Source organism: Herpailurus yagouaroundi, unplaced genomic scaffold, assembly GCF_014898765.1.
Source record: "Herpailurus yagouaroundi ecotype Mexico unplaced genomic scaffold, PumYag 139, whole genome shotgun sequence".
NCBI lineage: Eukaryota > Metazoa > Chordata > Mammalia > Carnivora > Felidae > Herpailurus > Herpailurus yagouaroundi.
This window is the reverse complement of record NW_024412394.1, coordinates 2,037,001-2,053,418: the sequence shown is the minus strand read 5'-3', so window position 1 is coordinate 2,053,418 and position 16,418 is coordinate 2,037,001. Positions and strand designations below refer to the sequence as shown.

The 16,418-nt window shown below is 55.9% G+C and overlaps 1 protein-coding gene across 6 annotated transcripts in view; it reads right to left on the bottom strand.

The window, feature by feature from the left end:
• ANKS1A (ankyrin repeat and sterile alpha motif domain containing 1A) overlaps positions 1-16,418 on the bottom strand; it is a 180,965-nt gene that overhangs the window by 7,559 nt on the left and 156,988 nt on the right. For all 6 annotated transcript variants that reach the window (XM_040473255.1, XM_040473256.1, XM_040473257.1 and 3 more), the window contains 7 exons: positions 5,777-5,875; positions 4,810-4,962; positions 4,590-4,697; positions 2,736-2,900; positions 897-1,022; positions 602-673; positions 339-425 (listed from right to left, as the gene is read on the bottom strand). In XM_040473255.1, coding sequence (XP_040329189.1) covers positions 339-425; positions 602-673; positions 897-1,022; positions 2,736-2,900; positions 4,590-4,697; positions 4,810-4,962; positions 5,777-5,875 — 810 coding nt within the window. The remainder of the gene's footprint in view (positions 1-338; positions 426-601; positions 674-896; positions 1,023-2,735; positions 2,901-4,589; positions 4,698-4,809; positions 4,963-5,776; positions 5,876-16,418) is intronic.

Genomic DNA, 16,418 nt, shown 5'->3' with positions numbered 1-16,418 from the left:
CGAGGCGGGGAGGGTGAGGGTATCAGGAGGGTGGGGTTCCAAGTGCGGGGTGTCAGGGGAGCCCTTTGCTCATGAAGAGAATCACACCGTGAAGGGCCCGTGAACAGGTAAGAGGCCCACAGGACCCATGCTGAGGAAGACAATAGTCGCCTGTCACGAGGGCAGGGTCCTGGGATCAGGATGTGTGGCAGCCGAGTGGCAAGCACTTGGGCGAGGTGGTAGCAATGAAGAGGAATAAACAGGGCTGGGGACACCCTAGGTATGACGCCCAGCTTGTGGGGGAGTGAGGCATGGGGGGAGGGGTCCCCTCCCGCCAATAGTGTTTGTGAGAAGCACACCTTGTTGGAGGCATCGATGAACTTGACACCTTTGTACGTGATGGACAAAATGATGGTGGGGATCTTCTTCATGTGTTCGGTGGATTTCTATGCGAAACAAGGAGTTGTCCTGTAAATGTCCCTTCTCAAGGCCAAGCCCCTTGGATCCCGCGGGCCCCGGCCTCCCCCTGTACACAGCGTGGGAGGGCCCAGGTGGCTGCAAATTGATGCCTCCTATCCCAGCCGGCCCCCTCCCCCCCCCCGCCCCGCCCCGGACAACCTACCCGCATCTTGGCACAGGCGTCTTGGGTGGATTCTGTCCCTCGAAGATCTTTGATCAACATGGAGCCCAGATACTGAAGGAGCAGGCAGTAACCGGGCTTAGGAAGTCCTGTGTTATCATGCAGGGCGACCCAACCAATTTGGGACCAAGCCAAAGGGTTTCCTCTCCCAACTCCCTTCCCCCATCCTAGCTGGGAGGCCCCCCTTCTCCCTAGGTGCTGGGGGTGTCTGAGACGTACAGAACAGCACTGGAGCCCTGGTCCCGGCCAGGAGAGAGGGGCAGCAGGGGCAACTCACATTAGCTTCATAACCGCAGGACTCGAAGATGAGTTTCTCCGGCTGGTGTTGCCAACTCTGCACAGGGGCATAGGGGGCGGCCAGGCTGGGGGGTCGAAGGGTCAGCTTGGCCTCGCGGTGCTCTTCCTGTAGAACACGCAGGGTCACAGGTCTGCTTGCCCACTCCAGAGGAACTCATGGGCTCTCTGCGAGCTCCAGCCCACCCAAGGGCAAAGAAGCCAGCTACAAGGGGTTCAAGAGCAGGTGGGGAGGGCAGGGGACAGACAAACCATGCAGAGGCACTGTGGCGAAGGTGAGGCCCATCCCCGCCAGAGATGCAGGACCTAAGCCACCTGAGAGCAGGCTCAGTCAGGAAGGCTCTGAGGTGGAGACGGGAAATGACTAAAACCAGAGAGGAGAAAACAAGCACAAAGCATGAAGGATGGGGAGCAGGAGCCAGGTCCCTGGGAGCCTCACATCCAAGTCAGGGATCACCCCACGTGATTCTGGGGTGGGCAAGTATCCAGTGCTAGGGAGACCTTCTGTAGTGTTCCCTGAGGTGGAAGCTGGGGTGGGGGAGAGGGTAGGAGGCCACTGAAATCCAGGTGCTAGGTGACGGGGTCCTTCTACCAGGGCACTGGTAGAAGTGGGGAGGCGGGAAGAAATTTAGGAAACATTTGTGACCTCCATTCCCAGCACTGTGCAGAAGTCTCCTCATATGGAGCAACTAAAACTTTTGGACAACATGCTTTTCCAATCTCGTCAAAGTCATGGCTGTGCTGGTGAAAGGTGAAGGAAATCCGCAGGTGCTGGAGAGGAGAAGTATGAGCAAGAGAAAAAAAGCAGGGACGCCCGGGTGGCTCAGGCAGTTAAGTATCCGACTCTGGATTTCGGCTCAGGTCATGATCTCACTGTTCATGAGATCGAGCCCAATGTCGGGCTCTGTGTGACAGCATGGAGCCTGCTTGGGATTCTCCCTCTCTCCCTCTCTCTCTGCCCCTCCCTGCTGTGTGTTCTCTCTCTCTCTCTCTCTCTCTCTCTCTCTCTCTCTCTCTCTCCATAAAACCTTAAAAAAAAAGGGAGAGAGGAAAAAGCAGTGAATTTCAAGTTCACCTTAGCGGTGGGGGGTGGGGGGGTGGGAGGGGATGAGGGACACCTGTCAATCTTGTGACCAGCAGGCCAAGGTGGGGGATAAGAGACAAAGCCTGGAATCTGTGCAAGGCAGGAAGCCGGACAGGTGAGGCCTGAATACATCCGGGAGCCCTGAACGCGATGCCCTGTCAGATGCGAGCGAGGAGTGCAGGATGGGGCCAACCTAGGGCAAGGGCTTCAGGGCGGCCTAGGGCCCAGCAGCGGCTGGTGGGTCTGTGAGAGTAGATGGCACAGCCACATGTGTCTCCCAGCTGCGCCCGACACCGGGCTGCAGAAATGTACCAGGAAGAACAGGGTCTGACCCAGGCTGCAGTTCTGCTGGGCAGGCAGGGTGCAGGGTGTGGAGATGAGGAGGGGAGAAAGCAGTTCTGGGGCACAGGCAGGACAAGCAAGAGGGGGCCAAGAAGCGGCCAAGAGGCGGCAAAACAGGGCCAGTAGCCTGAGGGGCTGGAAGAGAGAGGCTGTAGTCAAAGAGGAGACAGTGGATCTGAACTTCTGAGGTCACATTAGATACAGGAAAGGCCCTCGCAGTGGCAGCTGACCACAGCCAGGTGGTCACAGCCGAGGAGTCTCGGGGCTGGACGCCAGACACAGGCTGGGTGGGGCTGAGGGGGAGGAGGCGGGGTCCTCCTCCTGCTGCTGACGCTGGGACACAGGGGCAGTGGAGGGGTCTGGGGACTCCCGTTCACAGCTCCCCTCCTGCCCCACCTGGATTCTGAAGCGCTCCGCTCGAGAAGGTGCCGCAGGGTCATGAAGACTGTCATGCCGCCTCCTGCCCGTGTCCCCAGGAGGCAGCAGCAGGTCAGCGGAGCGGCCAGTGCAGGAGTCGTTCTGGCTCAGCGGGGATGATGTCTGGGAGAGCAAGTCCTGGCACTGCAGCGGAGAGAAACCCAGGTAAACCTTGGAACCCATCAGATCAGTCCCTAGACCGGAGGTGTCAGCCAGTCCTGGGGCTGGTTAGGGCCCCGCGTGGGCAGGTGTGCCCGTCAGAAAGGGCATTAAGCTAAGGACCAACACCAAGCAGGCACCAAACAGATGGCATGCCGGGCCAGGAGCCGGTGGGGAACCTCGCCTCTGGGCCCAGCCCAGGTACAGTCAAACCAACCAAATTCTTCCCGGAGTCAAGAAGCCCTGGCGACAAGCAGGGCGGGCAAGCAGCCACGGGGGGCACCCCCAGTTCACTTGCGCCCTCCTTGGCCTGAAGCCACACGGAGAAAGGGATGGTTACAGGGCTGGGAAGCCACTTTGATATTCAGCAAAGATGGAATCATCAGTCACAATCCACTGAAGATCTCTGGGGCCCGTGGCCAAATCCAAAGCTCTTTTTGAGAAAATACACAGGCTGCCAGTCAACACCCTGAGGCCCTGTCTCCTCAGGTCTTCATGACTGAATGTCAGCTGTGCATTGGCTCCTCAGGCCGATCTCCTGTGTAATGCCCAGGCCGTGAGGCTGCCGTCCATGGGCTGAGGCTCGGAGGGCCCTGCTCGGGGCCCAGTGCTCGTCAGGGGCTCAGTCTCACAGGTCTGGGAACAGAGCCTGTCCCAGACCTCAGCGTGGGCCCTCAGAGTCCAACCTGCAGTCAGGGATTATCTGGCTTCAGCACAGAGCATCCATGAGGATTTTAAAGCCACATGTTCTCAGGACACCTGGGTGGCTCTTGGGTTTGGCTCAGGTCATGATCCTAGGGACATGGGATCGAGCTCTTTGTCAGGCACTGCTCTGAGTGTGGAGCCTGCTTGAGATTCTCTCTCTCGGCCCCTCTCCTGCTTGTGCTCACATGGGCGTGCCCGCGAGCCCTTTCAGAATAAACAAACACTTAAAAATAAATAAAATCAGGGGCGCCTGGGTGGCTCAGTTGGTTAAGTATCTGACTTCACCTCAGGTCATGATCTCACTGTTCGTGAGTTTGAGCCGTTCATCGGGCTCTGTGCTGACAGCTCAGAGCCTGGAGCCTGCTTCAGATTCTGTGTCTTCCTCTCTCTCTGTCCTTCTTCCGCTTGTGCTCTCTCTCTCTCTCTCTCAAAATAAGTAAGTAAACATTAAAAACAATTTATTAAAAAAATAAATAAAACCACAGGTTCTCTAGCCCACCCCAGTGCAGGGATTTTCCTTCCAAAGACTTGGGGAGGGCACAGGTCCCGCTGTGGATTTCAAGCCTTGTTTCAGGTTCACGTCAGACTGCTGGAAAGGGGGCTCCTCCTGCCCCCTGCCAGCCCCACTGGCTCTGTCACCAGCAGCTGCTGGGATTTCGATATTTGCTTTGCTACTTTTTCTAACATTTTACTTCCTACATATATTTAAACAGAACCCTTTATTATAGGCCCCGTCAAGCTTCTGATGTAGATGGGAGGCATGTAATTGATAAATGACCAGCCCAACAACTCCTGCTCTGTGCTCCTTGGGCCCAGGGGCAGAACTGGTCCAACAACAAGAGGGGAAGGATCGTTCACTCCTCTACTACAGAGATCAGAGTGTCTCTAAAGAATCTCTCAAGAATTTTCTTTAATTCCTAGCAATATGAAGAACACCCACCGATCCCTTTCCACCCCTCCCCAACTCACTCTCAGCTGGGAAAACCGCGGGGGCTTCTGGGGTGGCTCCTCATAGGGCCTGTCTGCGAGGGAGGCGATGATGCGCTTGCGATGGCCGAGCAGGTGGACTTTCAGGACCTGGGCAGGGGTGAGAGGAGGGGTCAGGCCACACCTGCACCCGCAGCTCGCCTCCCAGCCCCAGGCCGCACCCTCGGGGGTCAGGCCCAGCCTGAGCAGAGGCTGCACTCACGTTGACAAGCTCCAGTTCCCAGAGGTTTTTCACAGTGTCAATGGAACTGTAGCCACTCGACAGGAAGGAATGGACATAGTCCTGCAGACCGAGGGAGTCCAGCCAGGAGGGCACTGATGGGGGGCTGTTGCCGTCATAGCCCAGAGCTTTCACCTGTGGGGCAAGAAGGGGCAGTAGGACTGACATCTCAGCACTCATGGGACAAAAGTCCAGAGGACCAGAGTCTCCTCCCTTCACACAGCCCTTTGTACCACTGCTCTGGTTCCGGCTCCCCCATCTGGCGTCACCGGAGCATTCCAGGGTTGGGGAAGACGGCCCTAGTGGGTACAGCTCGATGGGAGAAAGGTTTGCAGAGGGGTTCCCACTGAGCTATGACAAGGTCACAGACTTGGTGGGACAACATGGTATGTTCCTGTGAAGTAGGCACTGGCCCCACTGCTGGGACTTGTTCATGCTTCCCCAGCTCTGGGTACCCTGGACTTAGCACCACCATAGTCGAGGGGGAGAGGCTTGGGCCTACCAGCCCCTGGCTCCCCCAGGGAAAAACTGCCTCCCCTGCCACCCTGAGCACCTCTCTGCCTTTCCTGGGGAGGGGCTGACGTCAGGGGTCGGTGCAGGCTGGCCTGGTCTCCGGTGAGTCAGGAAAGACCCCAAGAGGCTCCAGGTGACAGGCCAAACCTGTGGGTACCAGCTCCTGTGCTGGGCAGGGGTCTGGAGCCTCCCCCCAGAGCCTGTACCGGGTCCCCAACTGTCCTTAGTCTCTGCTGACTCTCCGGGTCCCGGGATTTGGCAAGAAAGTAAACAGGCCTCTGTGCTGCCCGCAGTGTCCCTCGGAATGAGAGACAGACAGCCTGTGGCGATCTGCATGCCCTGGAGCCAAGCTCCTTCCCTATTCTGGGTCCAGGTGGCGTCGGGGACAGGGCCCTGTCTCGGCACAGGCTGAGGCCACCGAGCTGTCAGCGGTCACCTTGGGCAGGGACCGTGCCGCCTGGAGCAGCTTCCGCCGGTGCTGTGGGTCACTGATGCCAATCTCCCGCAGGTCTTGCTCTTCCATCACGTTAGGCCCCTGGAAGCAGAAGAGGTTCACGTGAGCGCCCTCGTGAACGGGTGGCTGACGGCAGCCTTGCGTGGCCCCTCCTCTAGCACGAGCGCTGAGAGGGACGGAGACCCCGAGCTCCCCAGGGAGGCTGGGCCAGGCAGCAAGAGTCTTGTGTAGGCAGGAGTCCGAGGTGCACAGCACACAAGTCTGCCCAGACGGCCCACTCCCGCCCGAGCGGCCCCCCGGCGGGCTGGGCAGCGCCAGGGCTCCGAATGTGCACAGGGCAGTGACACAGGGCGGGCCACAGCCGAACCCGGGGCAGGGTCCGGCACGTCCAGGTCCAGGCACAGCCCTGGCCCCGCTCTGTGTCCACACGCTTCTCGGGGGCGGGTTCCACAACCATCCGAGGTGAAGGGCGGGTGGACCAGCCCAAGCTTCCTCACAGACATGCTTTCCTAACTCGAAGGCTGCGACAGCCACGTCAGGTGGTCAGCCAAGGAACCAGCCTCAACCCAGGGAGGAGAGGAGTGTCAAAGCGGAGAGATGTCAGAGAAAGTCTTGTGGCCCCAGGAGCTGGGGGGGGTGCCAGAGTTGGGCCTTGAACCTGACCCCTGACGGGGAGGAGAGGGAAGTCTGGCGCTCACTGTGCACTTGCCTGCTAGATGACAGGCCCCAGAGCTTGTGACCCGGACACACCAGTTCACACTCACGCCCCTGTGCGGTGGATCCTTTTCATCCTCGTGTTAAGGATGCAGAAAAGGAGGCGGGGAGGTCAGGAACTTGCCGAGGCCACACATCTGGCGGTGGGGCTAAGACCTGGCTGCTCCCTGTCCCCAACCTCTATGAGGAGGCTTTATGCCTCACAGTAGCGTCATCAGGTAAGTTTTTTCAGATTATGATCCATGACAACTCACGCGTTCTGCCCCACCTTCAGCCCCAGCGCCCCCCCCCCCCCAACACAGAGGCAACTGGTACCACTTTTCTGGATGTCCCTCTGAGGCCAGTTTCCTTCTCTCACAAACGGAATTCTTGTACATCTTGTTCAACACCTTACTCTTACTACTTAATATACAGGCATACCTCAGAGAGCTCATGTGTTTGGTTGCAGACCACAGCAATAAAGTGAGTAAAGTGAATTTTTTGGTTTCTCTGGGCATACCAAAGTTACGTTTACTATGCTATCTCGTCTATTAAGTATATAATAGCATTATGTCTAAAAAACGTACATACCTTAATTACAAAGAACTGCTAAAAAAAAATGTTAACCATCATCTGAGCTTTCAGTGAGTTACAGTCACTGATCACAGGTCACCGTAAAATAATAATAAAGAAAAAATTTGGAATATTGCAAGAATTGCCAAAATATGACACAGACACACCAAGTGAGCAAATGCTGTTGGAAAAATGGCGCTGACAGACTTGATCGACGCAGGGTTACCACAGACCTTCTTCCGTTTGCAAAAAATGCAGGATCTTCCAAGTGCAATAAAGGGGAGCACAATAAAACGAGGTACGTTTTACAGGTATACAGGAGACTGCTTCACATCAGGATATTTAGACCTGCCTCTTTTTTTAAAAGCCGCATGATCATCCAGGTTAGGGACATATTACAAATTATTTAACTAGGTCTCTGCTGCACGATGACTATTTCCAATTCCAGCTTTTACAAATAGTACTGCATGAATACCCCCATATGTGCATCATTTCTGGGATAGTTATCAAGAGAGACTGCTTGGTCAAAGGATATGTGTGTTTGGAAGTCTAACACACATTTATACTCCCATCAATGCCACGAGTGCTAGATTTGTCACACTGTCAGCAACAACTGCAGAGAAATGGCTTATCACTGCACACTTCCTATTGTAAAAGCACCCCACTCACAGCGGAAGCTCCAGCACCTTTTCAGGTTTTGTGAAGTACTTATTTATATTTTTTACTTGAGCGAGAGAGAGCACGTGTGCGTGTGCGAGCGGGAGAGAGAGAAAGAGAATCTTAAGCAGGTTCCTTGCTCAGGGCGGAGCCCGATGTAGGGCTTGATTCCACGACGCTGGGATCATGACCTGAGCTGAAACCAATGGCTGGATGCCCAGCCAGCCGAGCCACCCTAGGCGCTCCTTATCTATCAGGTATTTACATTGTGATTCCTGCCCCACTCCATGTTCTACAGGCTTTAGACTTGGTGACCCATTTAATAAAAGGGACTATCATTACCCCCACTTTACAGCTCAGGAGGCTGAGCCTCTAGCATGAACAACTTGCAGGGTCACACATATGTAAGCACGGAGCCGGGATTCAGCCCAGCTGTCTTGTCCATACGCTCTGGGGCCACATGTGTGGGGGACATCCATAGCTCCTTTTCCAGCAATTATCCCTCTATATCTTTGGGTGTTTATCTCTGGAGGTACTGATTTTTTCTGTACTTGATTTGTAGAAATATATTAAAAACTAAGGAAATCAGGGCATCTGAATGGCTTAGTCGGTTAAGCATCCTACCTGGGCTCAGGTCATAATCTCACGGTTCGTGGGTTCAAGCCCTACGTTGGGCTCTGTGCTGACAGTGTGGAGCCTGCTTGGGATTCTCTCTCCCCTCTCTCTCTGCCCCTCCCTGATAAGTGCTTTTTCTCTCTCAAAAATAAATAAATAAAAGTAAGGAAATTAATCTATTATCTGGAAATAGACATTCGTTTTTTCCAGTTTGTCACTTCTCTTTTGACTTTCATGTTGGCTTTGTTCGTGCAGAAATCTATTGGTCTGTACCTATATCCCGTAGAGCTTCTCTTACTTCTGTCAGGCTGAGAAAGACCTCCCCTCTTCAAGATTTCTAAAAACAATTCTTGCATATTTTCTTCCTGTAATTTTAGTTTCATTTTTACCATTAAATCTTTAATCTACAATTTTTTTTTAAGTGAAGTTCAAGAGTCAGGATTCAGTTATTTTTTTTCCTAGGCAGCAAGCTATCCATTTCGTTAATGAACTGTCTTTTCTCTACCAATCTGAAGTGACCTCTGCTGTGTCCTAAATTTGTGTGTTTCTGGGACTCTTTCTGGACTTTCTATTTCTATTTAAGCAACTCAGGCCAGCGCACGCAGACCCTCACCTGGGGCGATCTCACCTTTGTGCCTGAGCCACGGTGCATGTTGGCACAGTAGCCCCCCCGGAGCCCGTGCATGGTGACAAAAACCTTTGCCCCGCAGAGGACCCCTTCCAAGGCTCAAGAGAGCCCGGGGAGAGAGCTCTGAAGCCAGACCGGAAGCTCTCCTGCTCGGGCTGCAGACAGAGCACACCCCTTCGCAGGGGCACCAGGGAGGCGTGGGCCTGTAGAAGACTCTGTGCGACAAGGGTACCACTCTCTCCAGGTCTGAGGCCAGTTCCTGAGTCACCCCAAAGTCAGGAGTCACCACCCTGAGTTCCTGCAGTCCCTCTGGGCCCACATCTACGGTGTGCTGACGGGAAAGGCAGAGAGAGGTGGCCTCTTGCCCAGACGCTGCCTGACGATGAGTCCTCACCTGGTGAGGACACGCACTGGACTGACCGGGGCACCTCAGAGATGACAGCACTGCAGGGAGTTTCTGAAATCCTACCGTATCCCCAGCATTTACTCATAACCCTTCACACGGTTTTAGGGCAACATTAAAGCTGAACTGAAGGCTGACAACCGGGAAAACCGGATCCAGCTGGAGACAGGGCCTTCATTAACCCGTCAAGAGGACTAGGGGGCCGTATGCGGCAGTGAGAAGAAAGAGGCAGAGGTAAACCAAACCAAAGTAAAGGATGTGACGGAAAATCAAAGCAGGTAGTTGCCAGAGCATGTCCAGGGTGCAGGCAGGGTCTCCTCATTTCCTGCACGTGCCACACCTACATCCTCTCGGATTAGCCTGCGTGGTGACTATGAGGTGTTACAAATCCTCAAAGGCAAGAAACATTCTGGAAGTTTCCACACCCTCTTTACTAAAGGGAGGAAGGGACCACTGCCTTTTGGAACCATCTTCACAAGAAGGGCTGTGGGGGAAAAGAGACTTTTTACTTTACCTTCTATCACGTTAATGTTTATACCGAGGGCTGCTATCTTCCAGGCCCTGTTGCGAGCCAGCAATTAGGGAGCTAAGAAAGCAGAACAGCTCATTGGCCTAAGCATTTCAGTTAATAGAGATTTCTTAGATTTTATTTTTTATATGTTCGTTTATTTTTGAGAGAGGGAGAGAGCGTGCGTGTGAGCAGGGGAGGGGCAGAGAGAGGGAGACAGAGAATTCCAGGCAGACGCCGCACTATCAGCACAGAGCCCGATTCGGGACTTGAACTCACAAACCGGACCTGAGCCGAAATCAAGAGTTGGATGCTTAACTGGCTGAGCCACCCAAGTGCCCCGGTTTTCTTAGGTTTGAAAAAGTTTCTAATTCTAGGAGAAATCTGAAACATGTAACTAGTCGACACTCAGCCTGACTGGGTCCAGTCCCTGAGGAAGGGAGGACAGGAGGACAGAGGAGGGACAGAGTACCAGTGCCTCCCCGTCCAGGGCTCTGCTTCAGCCATTCCCTGTCCTGTTCCTCCCTCCTTGCAACCAGCTGGCAGGCGTTGACTACGGCTCCTCACTTTACAGGCCAGGAACCAGGTTTCACGGCCAGTGGCGGTGCCAGGATCCCACCTTCTTGGCCACATCCTGCTCTCTACACATCCAGGGAAGAGGGCAGCAAGAAGCGGTCGTCGGGGGTCACTATGCACAGTAAGTGCACCTTCTGCTGGTCTTTGTGGGGGAGGTGACACGAAGAGATGCCAGTGAACCCGAGTCCTGACCACGTCCTGGCACTGTGCGGGGACTTTGCCTTCATCGCTTGAAAAAAGCTGCCCAAAAACCTTTGAGATAGGAAGTGCCCACATTGCTGAAAGAAACTGAGGCTCAGAGAGCAGGAGTGACATATGCGAGGTCACGGAGCTCGTGAGCTGCAGAAGGACAGTTAAACGTCCCTCTGATGAACTCCAAAGTCACGCTCCAGGCTCCTTCTACTTGTTTAGGGAGGTGGGCTCTGTTGAAGACAAAGCAAAGCGTGGAAGGTACCTACCAGCAGCAGCAGGGAAGCCGTCCCAGGGCTGGGGACGCTCGGGCTCTGGAACTAGGGTCCCTACATAGAACTTCCCTCCCGCCTCCCTGCCCTCCACCTCCGGGGCCGGGGCAGTGCTTCCACCTGTATGGAATCCCAACTCTTAGCGCTGCGTGGGCCTCTAGAAGTGGGTGAGGGGAAGGCCTGCCGAGGCCTCACAGTGAAGGAGAAGCAGGGTCAGGATGTGGCCCAGGCCTCTGCGTACACAGCCCAAGCCCTGGGCCCAGGAACAGGCTGACTCAGGGTGAGGCCGGCCCATCAGAGCTCAGCTGGGGCAAGCGTGCCCCTGGACTGACTTGCACAATCATACACCATCATTCCTGGGTGTCCTTCCCTGAGAAGGCACAAACGAGGAGCCGTGCCTATTGTGGCGGTACTTTCACTCTCCTTCAGCTCAATCTACTTGAAAGGCCTCTCCTTCCTACCAGTATCTGTCACTGGCCTCACCAATGGGCGCAGAAGATGGCACTTTCAACAGGGGCGCGTCGGTGCTAAGCGGGGTCTCCAAGGCCCAGATCCTGAGCGTAGCTCAGTGGATGTGTGGACAGAGGGGAAGACAGGGGCCATGGGAAGGGAAGGAGCACAGACAGCAGGAACTGCCTCTGGGAGTCGTGGGGAGAGTCCTGGCGGAGGCGGAGGAAAGGGCTGTTGCCGGGCCCCAGTCCTTTCTCTCTAGCTTTCTCTGGCCCTCCAGGGGTCTCTGATTATCTTCAGAGTCTTCCTGACCATATGACTTCAGGAGAAGGAAAGATCCTTTTGCATCCTGAGAGGTATCACACTTGTCAATATTTTGCTGGAATTTTCTTTAACTGCCGGGCATGTCTTCATTCAACAAATAGTGGAAAAGACCTAAGAAGGGAACACTTGGAGCGTGGCACATTGGAGTGGACGCTTCTCAGCCAAAGGGAAAAACACTGAGCTGCTGGCTAAGGGTCCTGAGGCTGTGACGGGCCAGAGGTGCCTGTCTCACTCACGGCTTTGCCACCACCTGCATCTAGGGCAATGCCTGGCATGTTGTCCGCGCATAATAAAAATCTGTTGAATGACTAAGGATACTTTGGAGGCAACAACACGGATATAAAAAGAAGAGGCTGAACAGCCAAAACCAGTGCTGCTGACTCCATGACTGTGGTCTTTTGGAGTACTCTGCGAGGGAGGAGGATGAGGTCTGGGGAGAGGTGGGGGCGTGCTGGGGTGGGGAAGGGGAGCCCCAGGGACGTATGAGCTGGGGGGGAGCGATGGTGGGGTCCAGAGGGAGTTTCACAGGGAGGTGGGAAGAGGGCAGAGAAGTGGGTCAAGAGCTCCCCAACTGAGGGAACAGCACAGGTACAGGCAGCTGTGACAAAAGCCACCCTGCCTGGGAGCAGAGAGAAGTTCCAGGAGATGGAAGTGGGAAGGTGGGCCTGGGCTGGAGGGCTGTGCCAGGGAGTTAGCTGGTCCTGCTCAGGGCAGAGGGAAGCTATCCTTTTCATCACAAGGAAGCTGAGGTTCAGCAAAGGACTGACTTGCCTGAGGTCACATAGCCCTGTCCCTGCCATATTCAGGTTACAGAGCTGCCTCTTTCCCAGCTCAGAGAAGAACCAAAGCGGAGAGAGGGCAGTCATTTGAACTTCACCCTATTTGAACACCCTTCCTGACTTGTTTCCAGGCATACAGGGCTCAGCATGCCCCTGGCAAAGGGTCTGAGGATGCAGAGGCGCGAGCCCGGCTTACTGGAGGGGGGCCTGGGAAGCTGATGCCAGACCTGAGGATCAACGATTTACAGAAGCCCCAGCCCACGCCTGTCATGAAGGCATGGCATGGTGCTCTGCCCCCCTCCCGAGGCACAGGGTAGCACTCAGGGCAAGAAAGGGGGTCTGCCACCAGCAAGCCCCGACAGGTGGGAGGTGAGGCTCTACCCTAGGCCCATCGCTGAGACGCAAGGCCAAGGGATGTTTCAGTCCCTCCTCAAGGCAGACAAGCCCTCAGCACGGAGGCGCTGGGCAGACCCCTGGCACCCGTTCTGGTCACTGTTTTGCTGGGGCCCTGATTCCGTGGCAGACCGTGAGGTCAGCCGGGCTCTCCGGGGGCTGCCATACCCGCTCCCCCTCCTGTCAGCTGGGGATCCAGGACCCAGCAGTTCAAGCAGTTTAAGTCTCTGAAGCGCGAACACTGCAAATTCTCCACCACGCTCAAACTCAGCCCTTGCCCTCTCAGGAGGGCAGGGCCCACAGGCAGCCTGGAGGGGAAGCCCAGACTGGTGTAGCCGCAAGCGAGCAACAAAGCCCTGCACCTCCTACTCACTTTCTGCCCCCCTCCCAAAGATCCTTCCCGCTCTCCCCTGCCAGGCCCCTCGGGCCTCAGACTGCTTGGGTCTGCTTGCCCCCTCTCGCTCCTGGTCCACCTGTGCAGGTACCCGTGTGCTTACTTAGTACAACCCCAGCCTCAGAAGACAGGCCTGACTTAGACCAGGGCCCCGTGTTCAGCAACCTGCGCCCCAGGTGACCGTGCCCGGAACGGCTCCATCGCTGTGGCCGGTACGTGTCCTGGGAACCGCCAAAGCCTGCCTGCGGCAGAGAAGCCAAAGTGCCCAGTGGTGGGTTAAATCACGGGGCGCCCATGTACTGGAGCGTGTGCAGTCACTGCAGCTGGTCACGAGAGTCCGTTAAATGTCACAGGGAAAGGTGTGCGTGCAACACAGGAATATGTGAGAAAGCAGGCTTGATGACAGTGCACCTGGGCATCCACCTCTGGGCCCAGTGACGACCAAACGTCCACCCCTCTGGGATCCGGCCCCCACTCAAACAAAGGCGGGTATGGTCTGGTGGAAGAGGGTCTCCTGGGCAGAGCAGTGCTGGACTGGCCTCCCAAGAAGGTTTATCATTGCCCCTAAGTGATTTCCAGACTTTCTGCCTGGCCCGCCCCTCAGGCCTCATTTCTGTATTCAGCGTGGCCGCTTTCATCTCAGACATTCACCGTTTCTGGGGCTGAGGGCTTTCCGTGTGCCAGCTACCACATGCAAGGCAGCTGTGGCATAAAGGAGTAAGAACCCGTTGGAGTAAGAACTGAGTTCAAATCCCAACTGCGCTGCTCCAGGTTCTTAGAAAGTTAGAACCTTGTAAATAGGATCAAGCCCTCCTGCTTCGCAGGTTAAATAACGAATCCCATGGTGCTGAGCGCTCAGGGACCAGGTGCTCAACGAGTCTCGTGTTTCTCTGTTCGCCTCTGTCTGGCCTGGCCCCGCTGCCTCCCGACTGGGGCTGTGTCACATCACTTCCCAAACGGGCACCTTCCCCCAGCTCCACACCCTCAGCAACAAGAGCGGCCCAGCCCTGACCCACACCCGCTACTCTCCTGGTCACCCCCTCCCCCCCTGCAGCACAGACCTGCCCTCACCCGGAGAGACAGAACTTGAAGGTGACAAATGCAACCAGTTCTACAGAAGATGAGGAAGAAGCACAAATGTTACCAAGTCCCGTTTCTGAAGCCAGAGGCCCCTCCGCCCGCCAACTTCAGAAGGGTCCTCAAGGCTGGGGCAACAGCACAAGAGTCCGGGACTCGCCTCCCAGTTTCACGGAAACAACACCCCTACGCCCCCTGTCCTCCCGAGCCAGTTCTCAGTGTTCCCATTCTCCCTGTACCAGCACAGCATCCTTCCATCCATCTGCTGCCTGCTGCCCCTGGACACCTGAGCCTTATCTGAGGTCAAGGTGCTTCATTCATCCCCCAAATAAACAGCGTAAGTTACCCAGGCCCAAGTCAGCCTGGGGTCAAAGGGCTCGGTCCCAAGACCACCCAGAGCAAGCTTTACGTCTTCATGGGTCTGAGGACAAGGCCAATCTGATTCCCACAGAGCACGGTTGCCACCTGGCCTCCACTGCAGAGAAAATGCCGCCTTGCTGCCTTACATTCTTACGTTTGTAGTTGGTCTCAGTCGCTGTTACGTGTCACCACAGGTAACAGTGTGTCCCCTTCACAGCTTATGCCCCCATGAAGTAGGCAGTCAAGTGAGACGCCATGGGACAGGGGGACATATGGGGGCGCAGAACAACCTGCCCAAAATCTTATGAGGGGACCTGGAGGGAAACCCACATCTCCCAACTCCCTGATTCCCTCTGCAAGTAAGTAGAACCTCAGCTTTTCTCTTGAGCCGTTGCCCCCCAGTTCACCTAAGTGTGGCCTCAGCAAGCTGCTCAACTTCACTGAGAACACGAGGCAGGGATACCTACCATCCCCGACCCGTGGTGGTGGCAGCTGCAGGGCCAGAAGGGCTTCAGGGCCAAGAGCTCACTGGGGTCTGATTCCCAGCAGCTTTTTCCAGCCTTCTGGAAGTCGAGTGGCCCCCAACACACAGAGGGTGGATGGAATGGTCTGCCTGGTCCAGACGGGCGCCTGCAAGTGATGCCAGGTAGCACTAGCCTAGCTCACTGGCTCCCAGGCCCCTTCTTTGGGGGGACACACTGAGCACGAGGCCCAGACACAGCATGTTCCTGGGCAAGCAGGTGTGGGACTAGAATGGGAGGTGGGGGCACCACTCTGGGCCTAGGAGACCTGCTTCTAGGACAGCTCAGCCGTGTGCTTGAGGAGCAACCTTGGGCAAATGACGGAGTCCAAGAGTCCTCAGTGTGGTGTGTGTGGACCCCAGGAGTCCACGGGTGGGCTTCAGGGATGCCTGGGAACACCTGAACTTTGACACGTGGTGTGTGAGGAGGTCTGTGCCTCTGACAGAGACACATGGATCCCGGGGCCCTGCCCCCTACGCCTCACTTCCTGCACATGCACACTGCTGGGGGTTGGAATACGTGAACACTCGGACGTTCTGAGGGGCCAGCACAGAACCCCCTGCTGCTGCTCACACTGAGATGTCCGCAGCCAGAAGCTACAGAACAGGAGCTGTTCACCTGCTGCACACATCTTCAAGGGCAGTTAGTTAAGTTCACAGACATGAAAACAGTTCTCAGTTTCTTCCACTGTAAAGGCGGCCGGAGAAGGACAGAGCACACAAGGAACACAAGTGGGGGCAAACACAGTGGGACTCCAGCTGCTGTCACCCCTAGCCCGGAGAACTCCACACCATCTGGCAGAGAGAAAGGAAGAGGGAGAGCAAGAGGGTACGCGGCCTGGAAAGAGGCCCAGAGTGAGCCTGCCTCGTCTCAAGGTAAAAGGGCCCAGCGGAGACAAGGAAGCATCTGGTGGCATGTCAGTCAACCCCTGGGACCCCGCGAGGAGTTAAGTGACCACAGAACTGAGTCAGTCCAGGAGGCAGGATCCACACTGTCCAAGAGTATTCCTTTTAAAGCCCAGCTCCACTGACCCCCCGAGGCCCCTAGTTGAGGAAACCTCCCTTTCGGGCCCTGCCTCACTCTGGGGCACAGAGAATTCTAGCAGTTAGAGTGCTATGTGGGGAGAAGAGGGGGCTAGGGCAAGTGGAGAGGAAGTCGAGGCAGGGAGGCATCCAGACAGCAGTGCCAGGGCACCCCTGCCCAGGCCAAAGA